General features: G+C 41.1%; 1 protein-coding gene across 1 annotated transcript; it reads left to right on the top strand.

Moving 5' to 3' along the window:
* Nucleotides 1–12: 12 nt before the first annotated feature.
* Nucleotides 13–15705, top strand: COMMD5 (COMM domain containing 5). Its single transcript, XM_036402303.2, has 7 exons — nucleotides 13–167; nucleotides 2204–2364; nucleotides 3480–3508; nucleotides 6771–6821; nucleotides 10802–10897; nucleotides 12592–12667; nucleotides 15186–15705. Exons 1-7 carry the CDS (start codon nucleotides 23–25, stop codon nucleotides 15285–15287), a joined length of 660 nt encoding a protein of 219 aa, XP_036258196.1. The 5' UTR covers nucleotides 13–22; the 3' UTR covers nucleotides 15288–15705.
* Nucleotides 15706–16946: the final 1241 nt, after the last annotated feature.

Below are 16946 nucleotides of genomic sequence, written 5' to 3'. Positions count from 1 at the left end.
GCGGCGGACGGGAGGTGCGGCCATGGCGGCCGGCGCGGCGCAGGGGCTCGGCGAGGGCGGCGGCGGCGGCCGCGGGTTCCTGGGCCCGCGAGTGCCGGCCGAGGTGGAGGCCATGGCCAGGGGCGTGCAGGACGTGGGCAAGGAGACCTTCCGGCGGCTCCTCAAAGGTAGGGCCCGTGCGGGGCCCACTGGGCGCCGCCCCGGCGCGGAGGCGCCGCGCTGCCCCCGCTCAGGGACGCGCGGGGTTCCAGGCGGAGCCCGTGGGCAGCAGCCGCGTTCCCCAAGGAAGCCGTGGATCCTCTCGGGAAGGCAAGGACAGCTCTTAGAGAGCTTCCAAAGGATACCCAAAAGTGTGGTGAAAGGCCATAGCGGGGAAACCGTGCGGACTGAGGTCACTTGGTCCGCTCGGTCTGGAGGGGGCTGAAGGGAGACCTCAAAGCCGGCTACAACCTCCTCTCGAGAGGCTGCGGACAGACGGACACTGATGCCCGCTCTGGTGACCAGTGACAGGACACGAGGGAACAACATAATGCTGTGTCAGGGCACTTCAGGTTACTATAAGGAAAAGATTCTTTCCCTGGCAGGTGTTGGGCACTGGAACGGGCTCCCCAGGAAGGTGGTCACAGCCTGACAGACCTCAGGGGGTGTTGGGACAATTCTCTCAGGCACATGGCGGGATTCTTGGGGTATCCTGTGCAGGGCTGGGCTGGACTCAATGATTCTTCTGGGTCCATTACAACTCAGAACATTCTGTGATTATGTGACAGCTTGGAGGGCTGCAGCTGCAAGGCTGCAGCTTCTTGGAGCACTTCCCTTTGCTTTTCCCAACAGGAAGCTAGAGCTGAGCTTTAAATAAAATGAGGGGCTTGATTCATTGTATTCCACAATTCTGTGAAATAATGAGGAACGGAGTTCTGCAGCTGTGGATGTCAAAGTCAGCTGAGTGCTGTTAAAGTCATTCCTCTCCCATCCCTGTGTCCCAGAGCCCCCAGCCCAGTCACTGTCAGGTTGTGTATGGCAGTCAGAGACCCCTGGGCATCTACAGAATGTCCAGGAGACAGTACAGCAACCCCAAGGTGCAGGTGTCCTGTTGAGGTTGAGGCTATAAGATTTGCGATGACTGATTTCATTTTTGTCTGTGAGGTTTCTCCCTCTAGTGAGAATTTTTTCAAGACACCTTTGACCATCAAAATCAAGAGTTACACACTTGAGTAAATTATGGTATGTAAAACAATCATGGAATAATGGAAGAGTTGATTAGTGGAGTGAAAGCACAGCTTGCTGGAGGGTAGCTGCTGCCCAGCATGGTGTGACCCTGACATGTTCTCTCAGCTAACATCTTGTCTGGGATTTCCTTTTTTATTTTTAGGACTCAAAACATCTGGTAGCTGGTTTGTCTCTGAAAGTGTTGCTGCACAGTAGCAGAAACAAGCAATGTATTCAGGGGCTCCTTGTCATACTTGAAATAATAAAGCTGTGTACAGGCAGAGGCATTTGGGACAGAAGTACGTACACATTTTAAACTACATTTGCTGTCTAGTGCAGGAACATAGAGACTGAAAAGCCTTTTCAGTGCCAGGAAGCCTGACTGTATGGGTTTTATTTTGGTGTAAGCTATCACCTGCTTTCAGGTGTGCAATAAATGCTTCCTACCATAGCAGGGGCAGACAGTCCTTCCAAACCAAGTGCCTGGAGCCAGGGCAGTGACCCCAGTGCAGGTCCCCCTGCAGTGGGTGGGCACAGCTTCCCTCTGCTTATGCAGAGCTGGCACAAATCTCCCATCGCTGTCTGCTCTTGCTGGCCTGTGACTCACAGTTTGCAGGGCTGCAGTTTTTCCTGTGAAGGTTTTGTAATCTTTGAAGATGTGATGGATTTCAACACCGTTTATTTACATCGTTCTTGCACTTGCACCAGGTTTGTTTTTTGAGGCCGTTGCTGTTACTCTATTGCTAAACAAAGACTAATGTAAAAAATGAGATGCAGTTTCATGTAGCTGGTCAGTTCGCTATGTAAAAACTGCATGTAACAGTATCTGAAGATTATCCAGCCAGTGGTGTTGCAGGCTCTGCTACACTGTCTCAATGATTGATTTAATTTTTGTGTGTGAGGCTTCTCCCTGTGATGAGAATTTTCTTTGACCATCAAAGTCAAGAGCTGCACAGTTGAGTAAATCAAGAATCTTGCTTTGCTTTCTTATTCGCAGTCACTGTTAATGCATTGGAAGGAAAAGACTGCAGAGAATCTGTCAGGCTGATTGCAGAAAGTGCTAACCTCTCAGAAGAGCAACTTGCTTTCCTCATTTCTGGCATGTACACCCTCCTCCGAGAAGCATTGAGACTCCCCTTGTCAACTTTCAAACAAGAAGTAAGTTCTGGGAGTACTTGGAACCTTGATAAGGTAAAAGCTGCATCAGACACAAGTCACCATCTAAATCTCATTTGCCTAGGTGGGAAAATGCACATAAAAATTGTTCTCCAAGTTTAGGTTGTTGGAAGAAACTGTTAAAAGTCTGGAACTTATTATTTCACTTGTTGAGTAGATTTAGAGTGAGTTTTTGAAAAAAATATTTAAGCTTTAGGAAAAAGATTCCTGTATCTATTTCTACTTCAACATCTTGTTCACTGTGCATGTTTGTTTTCACTCATAAATTAAAACCACCAAAGAAATCATAGCAAAATGTTATTTCACAGGCATCAACACTCTCTCTTACTGGGTGTTCACACATACCACTCATTTTTGCCCATGTTTTCAATTTCTCATATTTGTTTGCCTCCTTTGTTCACATTTCTTCCATAGAGGAAAGAAGGTATAAAGGCCAGAACAATATAGTGGAATTTGGAAGAAAAGGCAGTTTCCATTTATGCTTTGGATGTTTGGTGTGAATATGCACATACCCACCATGTTCCCAACTCCTATCCTTTCTTCATGGCTATTTTCTTAATTTTTCATGTTCCCTTACCTTACAATTTTCTTTTCTCATTTTTATGTGAGCGAGCCACTTCAAGGTTCCCAGTACCTCTTGTTTAAGATACAGCTTCATATTTACCCAGGCATACTGGGAAAGCTTCCATATTGCAGGAAATGTAGTGGAAGTCTGCTTTTAATATTCAGACCTTATCTTCTGCCATTTCCTTTTTCTTGTCATAGTTTAAACAAGTTACTGCAAAATGTATTTGAGAATAAGGGCATATAGTCACTCTGAAAGAAAAATGTTTCTGAATAGCTACATAAAAGAAGTGGCAGAGGTGTTGTTTTGAGAAATAAAGGCTTCCAAGATATTTAGGTCTTTAAATCACAACTTGATTGAACACTTCTGAAAATTCTCTTCAAAATATTACCAGTCATTTAAAAACTACTGGCACTGAAGTCTAAAATTTTTGGGGAGAGATACCAAATAAGTAACCACTATTGTGTCAGTAGGTAAGAAATTATCATTTAAGGCTATATCATGTAAAATTTCATCTTCCTTGTCTTTTCAGGTTTTTAAAGAAGACCTGAAGGAGCTCAGGTATGCCTGTATACACCAGTTCATTTAATGTTTGTTTTTTCATGGCTTTTATGTAACTGCTTCCCCAAATTAACTTTTTTACACAAAAAAGTTAGTATAAAAATTACCTGTAAATAACTCTTAATGCATCTGTTGCCAAACATCATGTAGAGCCAGAGGGAAAAAACAGGTGTTGTGTAAGACTTGATTTAGCACTGAGCATGAGCAGTTTTATTTCACCTGCTGGGGAGAATGGTCTGATTTATTCTGTAATGTAGGTTATGCAAATATGAGTGACCTTCTCTCTGCCATCCCCATCTTGCCCTGCTATATTTTTTTAAGTGTTTGGTAAGACAGTGGTAGCATTTCAGAAGCTAAGAACTGCCCTACTTCTTTCCTTCTTTGAAAGGTCAATGATATAACGTTCATGAAACCCGACCACCATGTTCAGCTTTGATTTCTCGTGCCCATTACCCAAGAAATCATGACCTTTGTTACAGCCTTTGACAAAATCTATATCAGTCTTCCATGAGTATATCTGAAGGGATCATATCCTAAAAGCTAGAGGTCAGATGCTAGTAATATTTATAGGTTTTCCCTTATTTCTATATTCAGTAGCAATGAGAGAATAACAGCAGTTGATGTTTTCTTCTGTAGTGAAACATCTGCACCAAGGCTTAATTATTTTAAAACACTATTTTTCTTTAACATTGCTACCTAGGAGAAAGATGTTTCTAATTCTGTCTTTTTTCATCCTTATTTGTCCATTAACCTGTAAAATAATGGCTTCTCCTCATAAGCAGTTAAATCATAAGCACAATTTACTTTATGAGCAACTTCAGGCAAGCTAAAACTGCAGCTATAATTGGGGTGTAATCAATGAAAGGTGGCATTTGGGCCATAGTGAAAGGTGCCTTGCAAGTTGATACAGTTTTGTCTGTGGCTCAGTGCTGGTGTTTGGCCTGCCTTTTGTCTTGAGTGCTCACATGCCAGCTGCTGCCTCTGCCACATCATGGAGTTCACACCCAGGTTAAAGTAGGTCAGTAAGAAACTGATGAATTGCTTTTGGCCTGGTGGGAGCTGGTGTCTTTTGAGATGCACACAGAATGTGCCAAGCTTGATTATGGAATAATGAAGAATACGAAAGCTCCATGCCAAATTCTCTGGGGCTGGGTGAATATTCCTCTTCTGAGCAGTGGACAAAGCTGGTATAAGAGTGTCAGAAGTCACTGGCTGGGCTGGCTGTGTCAGAAGTGCAGACTCCCAGGTCCTTGTCATTTGACCACGCTTCAATGACTTATGCTTTTGTAGTTGTGTTTCGGAGTTTTTTTCTCACTTAATGGTTTATTCATACATTTTACTCAGATACTTTCCAGTCTTGATGCCCTTTTTTATATCTTGGTACATCTTTTTATCTTATTGTTCTGGTTAATAGGGCTGATCTAGCAGCAATAGTTAGGTAACTGCATTTGTGCTGCTTGCAGACTTGAGTGTTTTATGTGCTGCTAGTTGCTGCTATGCTCATTATTCTCACAGTATTGGGACTCTTCCTAACTTCTACCTCTGACATATAACTCTGCCCATATTATATCCTGTAATTCTCAAATTTCTGGTGATGTACCTGATCTTGGCTTCTAGTTTTGATGAAGAGAGAGGCTGGAGTACATGCCCAATTCTGATTAACTACATCAATATTACTAGTTTAAAAGAGTTGCAATTCCCTATTTCTCAGCCTGAGTGGTTGAGCCAGTGGGAACAAATTCACACTAAATTGTGGGTGCTTTTTTTTTCCTCCCCTCACAGATTATTTAATAACTTTATGACTCAGGCGAATAACATGGGATTGAGACATCTTCACACATTTCTTGCCCTTTGAGTCCCTTCCTCAGAATGTTCCAATGACAAGTGATTGCTATCTGTAGTTCAGGCTGAACTGTGCCATGTTCTATCTTATCTGTGTCATGTCTGACTGGCCTCAAGTGTGCTGAGGAGCCAGGAAGAGAATTTTCAGTGAGATCATTGACTGCACAGCAAAAATAATGCAAACTCAAAGGTGGTGTTAATGTTTCTGTTTTAGTAATGCTCTTGAGTCAATCAAGTGTTGTGGTAGGTGTCATCATAATCATATTACAGCCCTGTCTCCGGCTATTCCACCACATAGTCAGGGTATCCAGTCAGTGTCAGGATGGACTAAATGATACACTTGCACAAAAGTGTGAGTAATGTTTGCAGAAATAGTCTTGTCTCTTCTGAAAGTCAGACTCTTGCAGCCAAAAAACACTGTTCTAGTGCTTGCTAAAATGAATTTCTTTTTATCCAAGCACTATTTTAAAATGTGGTTTAACCCCACTTCTCCCCTTCTGAATTCGAGCTGTAGGAACTGCTGTTTCATCATCCCACTGTGTGAGTTGATGAGTTGTTTTTCTCTGGTCATTAGACACTGTAAGCCCTTTAGGACATATAACTTCCTTGTTTGCTTTGATTTTTCTTTGATACACTGCTGTGTGCCTCAAGCCACAGGTGAGTAATGTCTCTGGGCACTGATTCATGGTGAGTGCTGGATTTAACTGTGGCAGCAGCTGTAGTGACTTCTCCCACTTGTCCAACCTGCCTCTCTGTAGGAGGTTACTGTCCCTGTGGCAAAGGCAGCTAGTGGATAGTGTTTGCTCTGTGGTCTTTGCAATTCACAGCCTGATCTATTGAACTGAAAATCAACAGAAGCTTGTTTGTAAGGCAACAAGGAGTGGAGAGATGTAGGGTAGATGGAGTGTGTTAGTCTCTTCAACCAGTCCCCACGTATGCTCCTTTTGTAAGTAGGGCCTCTGAATGTTGAGAGGCAATTCCTTCTGTGTTCATTACACTTGAGGTGAAAGCGAAATGAAACATGTAAGTTTGGGATTTTTGAAAGCATGCATTGCTCGCCTGCCTTCTGCACTTGTCAGAGCCATCAGTAAAATTTTTCTTGACTTTACTGAGAGAAGTTAAGCCAATACTGGGTTATTTTGAAATACACCATTGCCATACAAGGTAGGATGGGCAGATGTAGCAGTTTTTAGGGTTCTTGATATATAAACATAGGTTTTGGGAGTCCTTTCTTTTGAGAGTCCTGACTGAATCGATACTGAAGTGCTTACATAAGAGCTGGCAATTTTAAGCAATGGAAGATGGAAAATGTTGACACATCTTTTGTGTTCTGTAATAGATTGAGGGTTTTTTCAGGTAAGGCCGTATAACTATGGTTACAAAAAATCCCTAACTGTTTTGTCTTGCTCTTCTCTTTCAGAATACCAGAGGATTTCATTGTGGACTTTTCCAGTGTAGTCTTTGGTAACAGGTTAGTGTCTTCATTGTGCAGACAGCAGGACTGCACAGAGCTCTGCTGACACAAATGCTTGGTGTATTGAAGGAACAGCAATATTTTCCAAATTAATGAGAACAAGACTTGTCCCATTAGTTTGATTCAGCACAGAATGATGTCCATCATGCATGGCAATACATGCATTAAGTAGCTTTCTTGCCAGTTCTCAGTTTTTCTGTGTTCATCAGTTTTTATAATGTTCTATAGACTGTGAGGTTGATCAATACCCACAGATGAAAAATGCAGCACAGAATTACTCATTTTTGCCATCATTATCATTGCAAGTTATAGCAGAGGAGGCAGGCTACATAAGCCCTCTACCTGCTCTGGTTCATGGCAGCTTTCTCAGATAGCATTTCTCAAGTCTTAATGTACAGTTCAGTTGGGAATTCACTCTGAGTGACTTGATGACAACACATAGGACATATCAAGTGCTCTGCCTGCTGTAATTCACTTTTTAAGCAACATTCCTCAGTAACTCTAGAGTAAGTAATAAATTGAGAGCTTTTTGAACAGCCTGTCTCTTTTGTCACTTCTTGGGATTCCCTTTTTCTAGAAGTTTCTCTGCTCAACCATGTTTAGCCTATTCTACATCTAGAAATTAAAAATCTTGAACATTTTGAATATGCAAACTTGTACAGGGCGAGGAGTTGGACTCAGATGATCATTGTGGGCCAACTTTCCTTCTTGAAATCTGAGGTCACTCAGCATGTGACATCACTAACCCAATGCTGCTCCAGATGCTCTGCATGGAATCCCAATAATCATAGTTGTGGTTTTGCAGTTACCCTCAAGGGTCTGAGTGCTGCTACCAAAGCTAAAAATATTTTCCATTTCTTTGATTAAGATCTTGGCTTACAGATAAAGGTTCTTGGAGTAAAAATAAATTCAGTCATCTCATCTTTTCTTTGCTCTTCTGTTTGAATTATAGGTGTTAAGAATGCAAAATTCATGGTTGCAAAGTGGAAATACTGCTTGCAGTAGGGAAGGAAGATAAATTTAGCTGTAATTTGAAGCATGCATGATTGTCTGTTTTCTACTGTGAAATCACGATGCTGGAAAATTTAGCTTTTTCTCATTTTGAAAGCTGTGATTATCCAGTGTAATCTTGCTCTGTGTTTTGAGACCAGAGAAGAACACCTCAGGTTTGATTTTTAGACAGATCTGCTTCTACAATCTTAAATGTAACACTGAATCATACATATGCTTATTGAGTTGTAAATATACATGTTTGTGATGGTAAGAGGTGCATTAGCATGTGATCAAAAATTCAGTAATTCAGTATGAGCAAGATAACCCAGAAAAATCCATTTTTAATACTTTTCCTGGCATCTTATCTTATTTTGGGAGTTCTTTTCACTAAACAACAGCTCTGAAGTATTTGGCATTTGTATTTGTGTCCCCACAGTTCCACCAAGCTATGTAGACTGAAATAAAAACTTGCCACATCAAATAACTACATGAAATTAAAACTGTCTTTTCAGGGAAAGAATAACACTAACTTCACCCTCTCTGAATGTTTATAATAAATGCACTGGGGTTTTTCTCTAATGGTGTACCTTTAGTTTCTACCAGGAGGGTGCATTCTGTGTTGTCAGCATTTCACACATACAAGCTTGTTCAGCCTTCCAGCTCAGTGGCCTGCTAGGCATGTCTTGTTATGTGCATAGGGAACCATCCAGAACTTGTCTCTAGTTTTGGTACTGCTAGATCAGCTGCTGCTCCAAGTTCTCTAATCTTTCATTTTCGAGTTGCATCCTTTAGCAGGTGATGTTCTTGTCACCAGGTGTATCATCCTTTCCATCACACCTTGTACGGTCTCTAGGATGGTCTCTACCTGATCCATGGTCTTTTGCTTGTTCTGACTTCTGTCTTCTGCACAATGTGCTGACAGTATATTGCAGCTGCTGGCACAGAGTGTTTACAAAATGTAATTATAGACTATAGGTTTTAGATACAAGATTCATTGAGTATTTTCTTCTCTATTTTGCTATTCCTCTCAGAAATCAATGGCTTGATTAGCAGCCTGTAATTTCTGAATGCATGTTGGCCACTATGCACATTCTGTCATCTGTACAGGATTCTTGCAGTTCCCATTGTGGTCTTGTCCAAGCTGGGAAGGTCCTGACAGAAGCTTAAACTAACCTATAGAAGCTGTGACTCTTCCTAGGAGAATGGTACAGAAGTGCAGTCCTGACCAGAAATAAAGCTTTGTGTTTGACCACAGAAATGCCATCTCTCAACAGTATTCAAAGCTTCCCCTCTGTTTGGGAGGTCACCATTTCTGATCTTTCCCACCACTGCTAAGTAGAATATCTTTCTGTTTTTAAAACTCCTTTCTTCCCCCAGGGTGCTGGTGCTGCACTGAATGGACTGACTTCCATTGATGGGAGTTAACATGTCTTAAGGAAACGGTAGCAGTGTGGCTATTTTTAGGGAGTCTCCAACTTAAGCAATACTCTGGCAGCAGCTCTCCACTGAGGGAAAGGCCTGTTCTTACTGTTTAATCCTGCTAATGACTGTTCTGGACTCCAGCTCCTCATGGCTGCCCCCAGCTGTGGTGACCTACTTCCTATCCAGGAGTTGACAATGAGTAAGAACCAGCTGATCTACTTTTTTTGCTCATTTCTTTACCATGCTATTAGGAATGTGTCTCAGTTCTGACACCACCCAACCTCCCCTCATCAAAGAGATAAATTCTTTCTTATATCACCTTTGCAAAATGCAGGACACTTGGAGGATCTCAGCCTGTGAGTTCCTGTACTCATTAATCTTTCTGGCCAATTTCTAAAGGCCCAGCTAACTTGCACACAAGAATCTCAGTAGTGATGTGAAACTGCCATTCCTACAGTGCTTGATTTGCTCAGAGAGGATTGCTTTCTGATGCAAAGTCTGTAATTAGATTATGTCTAGCACCATGGATAAAGGATGTAATGTTTCTTATCCTGCCCTTAGTGGAAGTACTGGAGTAGTCTTGAAATGTACAGTAAATAAATTCCAGGGACATGGGATGCTTAGAGAGAAAAGAAAAGAGTAACACAAAGTCCAGAATCCACCTCCTGAATGGACCAGCACAGTGACCTCATTCTGAAGTTATTTCTGCATGTATATCTAAGAGTGAATGGTTATTATGTATTTGTATCAGTTTTGCCATTTAGTTATCCAGAACTTAGCATGTCATTAAAATTCTGAAAGTTGTCAACCATCTGAAGTTTAATTGCTGTTAACTGTATTCCCACACTAGGACTTGATCAGCCTGATTCTTCCTGCAATATGAGCAACAAATGAAATGCTTGGCTTCTTACACATTAGGCTAGGCAGAAATCTTGAAGGCTGAGCTGGGGTTGGCACTGAACATTATGTAAGGAACTTAAAGTTTGTAAATTATGTTGGATCAACAAGAACCACTGTGGGGTTTTTTAAGTATGCTTCAAAATACACTCAATACACTAATATTATATTTTAAAATATTGCTGCTTGCCAATACTAGATGGTTTTTGCTGAGGAAGAACAGTGACCTTATGCAACTGTTTTGCCTAAGTCATCTGTCTTGTCTCTGCTTGCTTGTTCCTGTTGGATTTGCATGAAGGTAAGGATATGTTTGCAGGTCCCTTTCTATGCCTCACAGTTGCATTTAATTGAAATAATAGGTATGCCAGCCACCACAATGATTCTCAGTAATCTTTAAAGTGACATCAGTTTACTAGAATTATACAGTCACTTGGTCTCTTTTTTCAACATGGACCATAGTTAAGCATCAAAAAAGGGGATAATCTGAGCACAACTGTCTTAAATCCACAAAAACTCTGCTTATTCAGACCTCCTTAAGTGAGGACAGATGTAGGAGAGAAACAAATTCTGGACAGGTTTGTACAGAGGAATTCTATTTTCTCTTTGGATTGTTCCTTCTTTTATGGATTTACATTGCAATCTCTTATTTCTGATTGACTCTTCAGGCGTCCCCCTTCCGAAGGCACAGCTCTGGTACAAAGAAGTCGGCTGCCAAGTATCCAGGACTTCAAGTGGAGGGTGGATGTAGCTATATCCACAAGGTACAAAAGACAATCATGCACATCCCTGGAATTACCTAAGATTAAACTGATTTCTTGTGCTGCTTAAACATTTTAATGGGGGTCAAAACGTGCCTTGCTATTAGGGGTTGGTAGGTAGCCTTAAATAGTAAGATACAGGTGGAATTTTCTGAACAGTGTAGAAGTCAGTGTATGTAGACTTTACTGCTAGTAACATTTCACTCAAAGATTGAGTATCTTATTTTAAAACTTAACAGAGCTGATACAAATCCACAGGTCCTGGTGATGATGGCATAAATTAGTCAGATTGAGCCTCAAGCAGCTAAGCAAGCTCTTAGTTTTACTGGAACAGGGGAGTGTATTCATCTATTCAACTTCTCAAGCAGACCGTCATTTTTTGCACATGTTAAATGAATTTCCACCTCTCGTACTCTGCTTCTACAAAGAGCAGTTTCAGGTCAGCACCTTTACACTGCCATAGTTATGTAACTGGTCATTGAACTACCTCCTAGTTTCTTACACAGCAGGAGTAAAAGCCTTTGAGATCATCCTGCCTGTCCTGCAGTGAACAGCTTCTTACCATCTGCCACAACAGAGGCATGTGGGGGATGGATCTTTGGCTACACCCAGAAGGAAACAGAAACCTGTTGTCTGTGCTGTTTGCTCTCTGTCTAGTCCTAACCAGGACAGACCAAGCTGAAAGAAATTAGATGATCCGGTCTTCGTTAGTAGTGTAATTTGTTAGTGTGAATAACTTCATGTTGTGTGTCTGAAAACCTGCATCTGGGAGAGAGTGCTGTCTCTTGGCTGCCAGGGAGGCCCATGGTTGATCAGGATTGTCTTCCTGAAATCAAGAAAAAAGGCTCCTAAGAGAAAATTGGAATGGCCACAAGCTACTAGTTCAGGTGACTTTCTGATGAGCAGTGCTGTAAGCACCACACAGGTATCACTCTGTAGAAAAAGAATCTATACTGATATGAGAGCAAAATGTCCAGGTAAACATTCTCAGGCACAGTGCTTGCAAGCTGAAAGCAAATCCTCTGATTTGTTTTCCAAATTACACAGGAGGAGCAATACATTACCGGTTTTTGTTTTCCTTCCTTTTAATTTTGTTTTCAGTTAATCTTCCCCCTGGGATTTCTTGTTTATCATCCAGCAACAGCCTCTGCAGGGAGGTATGGCAGCTTTGGGCTGTAGTGCCTGTCTGTACCTGAGCAGGCTTTGGCAGTGTCAGTTGATGGAAGCTGCACAAGAATGACTCACTTCCCTTCTTTGGGTCATCAAATAAAATAACACACAAATTTAGGATGAAGCCTGGAAGAGGCTGATTCCCCGAATGAGGTGGAAGTTGAACGTATGAAAGGATGGAAATGATTAATGCAGCATGGTAAACTGCATAAGAAAACTGTGCATTATTATTAGCAGTACTTGGTCAGCTCTTATCCCTATCATAGTTCCACTAAACCAATTACGTAAAAATGAAAATGCTCCTAAACTTGCAGTTACTAAACTATTAACTAAATGTTAAGTCTCAATACTGAGGTAAATTCGACAGAGCTGTTGTGTTCATGAGTTTCCAGCCAGACTCTGTGACTGAAATTACTCATGTTCTGTGTAAAGCCTACATGAACATCTAAAATTGTTAAAGTGGAATGCTGTACTCATCACAGTGCTGATCTGTACTGCTGTAATCCTAATGATGTAAATAATTTCAGTTCACTGGCCCGTGCACTCCAGCCATCCATTCTGATGATGATGAAGCTTTCAGATGGGACAGCTCATCGCTTTGAAGTAAGTCTGATTGCCATAATAAATAGTAAGGAAACCACTTCTAGTTTTATTTAGAAAGCTGAATTATTACTTAAAATACTAAAGCTTTTGTAAATGGTGTGTTACCATTGGTTGGTTTGCTTTGGAATCCTTCATGTTCAATGTAGCCACATAAAGTATTTAATGAAATACTAATCAAAATCATTTCATACCTTGTTCCTGCACATGTTCTCCTGAACTGCAATTTATTAGAAGAATATTAATTACTGGAAAGCACTATTACATAATGTCTGGTTTGATTAAAAGTTATGGGCTTGTTATGAACTGTAACCTTCAGACCTGATGTTGTCTCTTGAGGGCAGAAAAATTACTGGGATAGTTTATATAATGTATGATACACTTGTAAACCTTCTGCATTTGGCAGAGAATGGTAACATTCTTTTCTGTGGCAGAGGTAGTTTTATTCTTTTTCTTCAGAACTGTTCTGGCTGCCAGAAAGTAAAAAAAAAACCCTCTTTGCTTGTTACAGGATTAGTCAGTGGCAGTATTTATGACAGTGTACCTAAAGGCTTGCCAGAAGATGGCATAAACTCTTCCATAATTTTAACCTTTGAGAAGGAATGCTATTTGTTCTATAAATAGCATGGTGGTGCGTACAGGAATTCAATGCACAGCAGGCATTGTTACATTTGAACTCTGTACAGATTTTGGCTTCAGTTCTCTCATTAGTAGCAGTCTGGAAGAAGCACCAAAGCCCTGTGGGTTGAAAGAGGTGGACTGATTTTACTGTTGAATTGTTTTGCAATAAAGCATCTGTAGAAAAGGGCATAAATTCTGTGCTACATTGCAAACTGTTGAGGGTGTCGCTTCACAGGAGATCAAATTTACCCCTCTGGACTGTCCAGCTCAGAGCATCCTATACACTCTTTTGAGGACTTCCATGGAACTTAAATGATGCCATGGACTTCAGGTTAACCCTTTACAAAAAGGTAAGTTTCACTTGTGAGGATAAAATCTAGTTTATTCCCACTTTAGTTCCTGGCATATCATGTCCAGTGTTGGTCTTGGTGCCATTTTTTCTGACTGTTTTGCTTTGATTTTAGGGTTTGTTTTTTGTGGGTTTTTTCCTCAATGTGGAGGACCTTTAGTTATTCTGCAGTGGAGATGTGTTTGTCCAGCACGTGCAGGAGTGCAGATATCTGATAACAAACAGTGTACTTCTCTTAGAATCAGCTCTTTACTGTTGCTGCCTCTTGGATGTGAATGCCAAGGGTGTGACTTCAGACAGGATTTCTAGATCTGATGAGAGGTCTTCCCACAGTTAGCTCTTTGGAATAAACTTGCGTTTTGGTTAGAGTAAGTAAGTTTATGCAAGTAAACATAGTCCTCAGATGTTCAGTTTTCCTTTATTTGAACACATTCAGAATGTCGTGCTACCTAACAGGGCGTATGTAAGATGGTAAGTCCAGAAAATAATTCTGTTGTGAACAGTTTTAAAATGTGTATAGCACAGGGAGAAGTTACACTCTTTGGTCTCCATTTGGTATTTTAATCACAGTGTGGCTTCTGACTGAAGTTGTTTTTTTTAAGCAGTGGGAATTGCAGCATTTTGAGTCTTGTTGTATATATGTCAAAAGTGAAAAGGACATGGTGCCTTTTTATGCATTTCTGATATATGTGGAAAATGCAAATCAGGTGTTGGATTCCTCTCATATAATTGGCATCTGTGCCAGAGTGGGCAGGAGGATGACAAGGTGCTCTGCCAAAAGAACTGCTGTCTTCAGTGCAGTCAGAGGAGTAAATTCGGCAGTGCTGTGCAGACTGTGTGGGACCAGCCAGACTGCACTGGGCACTTGTGTGAGCATCTGTTTGTGCACTGCACTTGTGTCACCAGGCTGTGTCACCAGGCTGTGTCACCAGGCTGTGCCTGCACTCAGCTGGGGGTCTCTTTCTTCATAGATAAATTTCCATCCACTGGGCTTCTCAGGCCTGAAATGGGAAAGGAGATCCCGTGAGTCTCCTGCACAGTTGAAAATGCTTTGTGTGTTTAACCCTAAATCTTTTGCCTTCCACACATTGTGGAAGTGCCATTTGCTCTTGAGGTTGTTGCCAAGTGTCTGGCCTTGAGTCTCAATTCCTTTGTCTTGCAAGTTTGGACAAGCAGAATATCTTGAATTTGTTGCTTGAGAATTCTGTAGTCTCCACGACCTTCCAGATGTCTTTCCTTCCAGTCCATGACTTTTATATCACCCAAGCAGCTCTCAATTTACATCCTTGAGTATTTCTTTTCTCTCATCAGGCGTACAGAAAATGTACAATCTAGGTGTTATTTCTGTTTTTTTCCCACTCTCCTTTTCCATGTGGATTTAGTTGAATTACCTGAATTTTATTAACCTTAAATACTTTGTCTTAAGTCTGGAAAAATTAAGTATTTTAAGAGAAATTTGCCTTACACTGCAGAATGTCCCATATCCATAGGCATGCCCTAGTCAAGTTCCTGAGATGTCTTGTGTTTTCTAACCTGAGCATTCTGTTTCAGGTGCCAGTTGCAAAGTTTCAAGAACTGAGATACAATGTTGCCCTTATACTGAAGGAAATGAATGATTTGGAGAAGAGGAGCATACTGAAGATCCAAGACTGAGCACTTTTAAATTGGGAGGTTTTGGAAGAGATCTGAAACCCTCAGCATGTTTGGTGAATACAAAACAGGGGACCATCACCACTTTGCCTCTATGAACTTCAATGTGGCATTTATGATGTCTGCTGTAAATATTTTTTTTCAACTCAAGAGTTTAAAGCACAAGCTCTTTTTGTAAGACTTAGGAAAAACAAAACATTTATCTATGAAAAAGTATAACGCTCTCTGTGAACATTTTTGCATGATTCATCAAAACATTTTTTAAATAACCATCTTAATAGATGTTAAGAGTCATTTGTTTCTGATTATGATTCGTAATTCTGATTTTTTTTGAAAGTTTGCTACCGGAAGCCCTATCAATGTGTATGTATCATAAGAAAGCTCTGCAATATTTCAAATAAAAAATAAAATAACAAACCCACTCCTGCCTTCCAGTATGACAAATGTGATCTTGAGTTTTTGCTTAGAATTGTTGCCTCATTTCTTACTAAGTGACTATGGTTTTGCTATGGATAGTTAAAGGCTAATTTGGAAGACTGGATCAAGAAAGAAGTATCATCTGGGCTTCCAGGACTAATTCCATGGAATTACAGCAGTGGAAAGGTGAAATCTATTTCTTTATCTGGTTGATCAAAATGGACTAAATAGCTGTAATCTCCTAGTTTTGTGACTGGAGATGCCTGCCTCTTGTTTCATGTGATGCCTGTGTGTTTGATTCCATGGAATCAGCTGTCATGATTAGGCAGAAACCTCTGGCCTTGCAGTGGTGGTGAGCAGCAGGAGGCAGCGATCTTGTAACCCACCCCAGCTCATCAGTCCTGCAGGCCAGAGCCCAGGATGAAGAGGCTGCCTACAGCTGGGATGGAAGTCACAGGTATGAGGATATCCAAGCCCCCAGGCTGAGAAAGCAGTTCAGCACAGGCTGAAGTTTCCTGAGCTGCTCAGGCAGTTGGACTGGATGGTCATTGTAGGTCCCTCCATTTGTACTGGAATAGTCTGTTCTGAGTTACTCCTTTGGTGAATTTACCTTGGAAGGATTCCCTTAATGTGAAACATGTTTCGAGTCTCATTTAAATGCTGCGGGACCACATGTATGTCCCTAAGAGCTTTGCCAAAAAATTTTGCTGATTAATTCCTCAATCCTTGCCTGAATGAATTTTCCCCAGCAGCAAAGACAGGGAGGCTGTGATTCTGGAACTCAGTTTGTCAGAAGTCAGATGTACTTTAGAAAGCACATGCCACTGCTGCTGTTAAGCACTGGCTTATTCCAGCTAATTGCAGGGTTTCTATCACAGTAATACCACCCATATTTGTCTCTTTCATGTTTTATGGTTGTAGAACTTGCCTTTATCTTCCTCACTCCTGCAGAAAATTACTGAAATTAAAATTGTGGGTTAAGGAGGCCTTTTACACTCCCACAGATGTTTGTGTAGGAAAGGATGACTTGCCTTTTGGATTTAAAAAATCACAACAAGCATAGTAAGACTTATTTGTCATACTTCTAAAGAGACTTCTTTGACAGAAGTCCATACCAATATAAAGATAGCTGAATAGCTGTGGTCCAGAAAGCTTTTAAAACCTGTGCAAGAATGTGTCCTGTAGTTTCAAATAAACCATCAGCAGGATTTCAAATTGTTCAGAAGCTTCCTGTTCCATTTGCTT

Source organism: Molothrus ater, chromosome 14, assembly GCF_012460135.2.
Source record: "Molothrus ater isolate BHLD 08-10-18 breed brown headed cowbird chromosome 14, BPBGC_Mater_1.1, whole genome shotgun sequence".
NCBI classification, from domain to species: Eukaryota; Metazoa; Chordata; class Aves; order Passeriformes; family Icteridae; genus Molothrus; species Molothrus ater.
Note: the sequence above shows the minus strand (reverse complement) of the source record. Positions and strands in the feature narration are given on the sequence as shown.

Excerpts from the sequence above, each read along its gene's own strand:
- COMMD5 (XM_036402303.2), top strand. The coding sequence starts at position 23 with ATGGCGGCCGGCGCGGCGCAGGGGCTCGGCGAGGGCGGCGGCGGCGGC. Across the intron at positions 168-2,203 it reads CTTCCGGCGGCTCCTCAAAG|TCACTGTTAATGCATTGGAA; the intron begins GTAGGGCCCGTG and ends TCTTATTCGCAG. Across the intron at positions 3,509-6,770 it reads GAAGACCTGAAGGAGCTCAG|AATACCAGAGGATTTCATTG; the intron begins GTATGCCTGTAT and ends CTTCTCTTTCAG.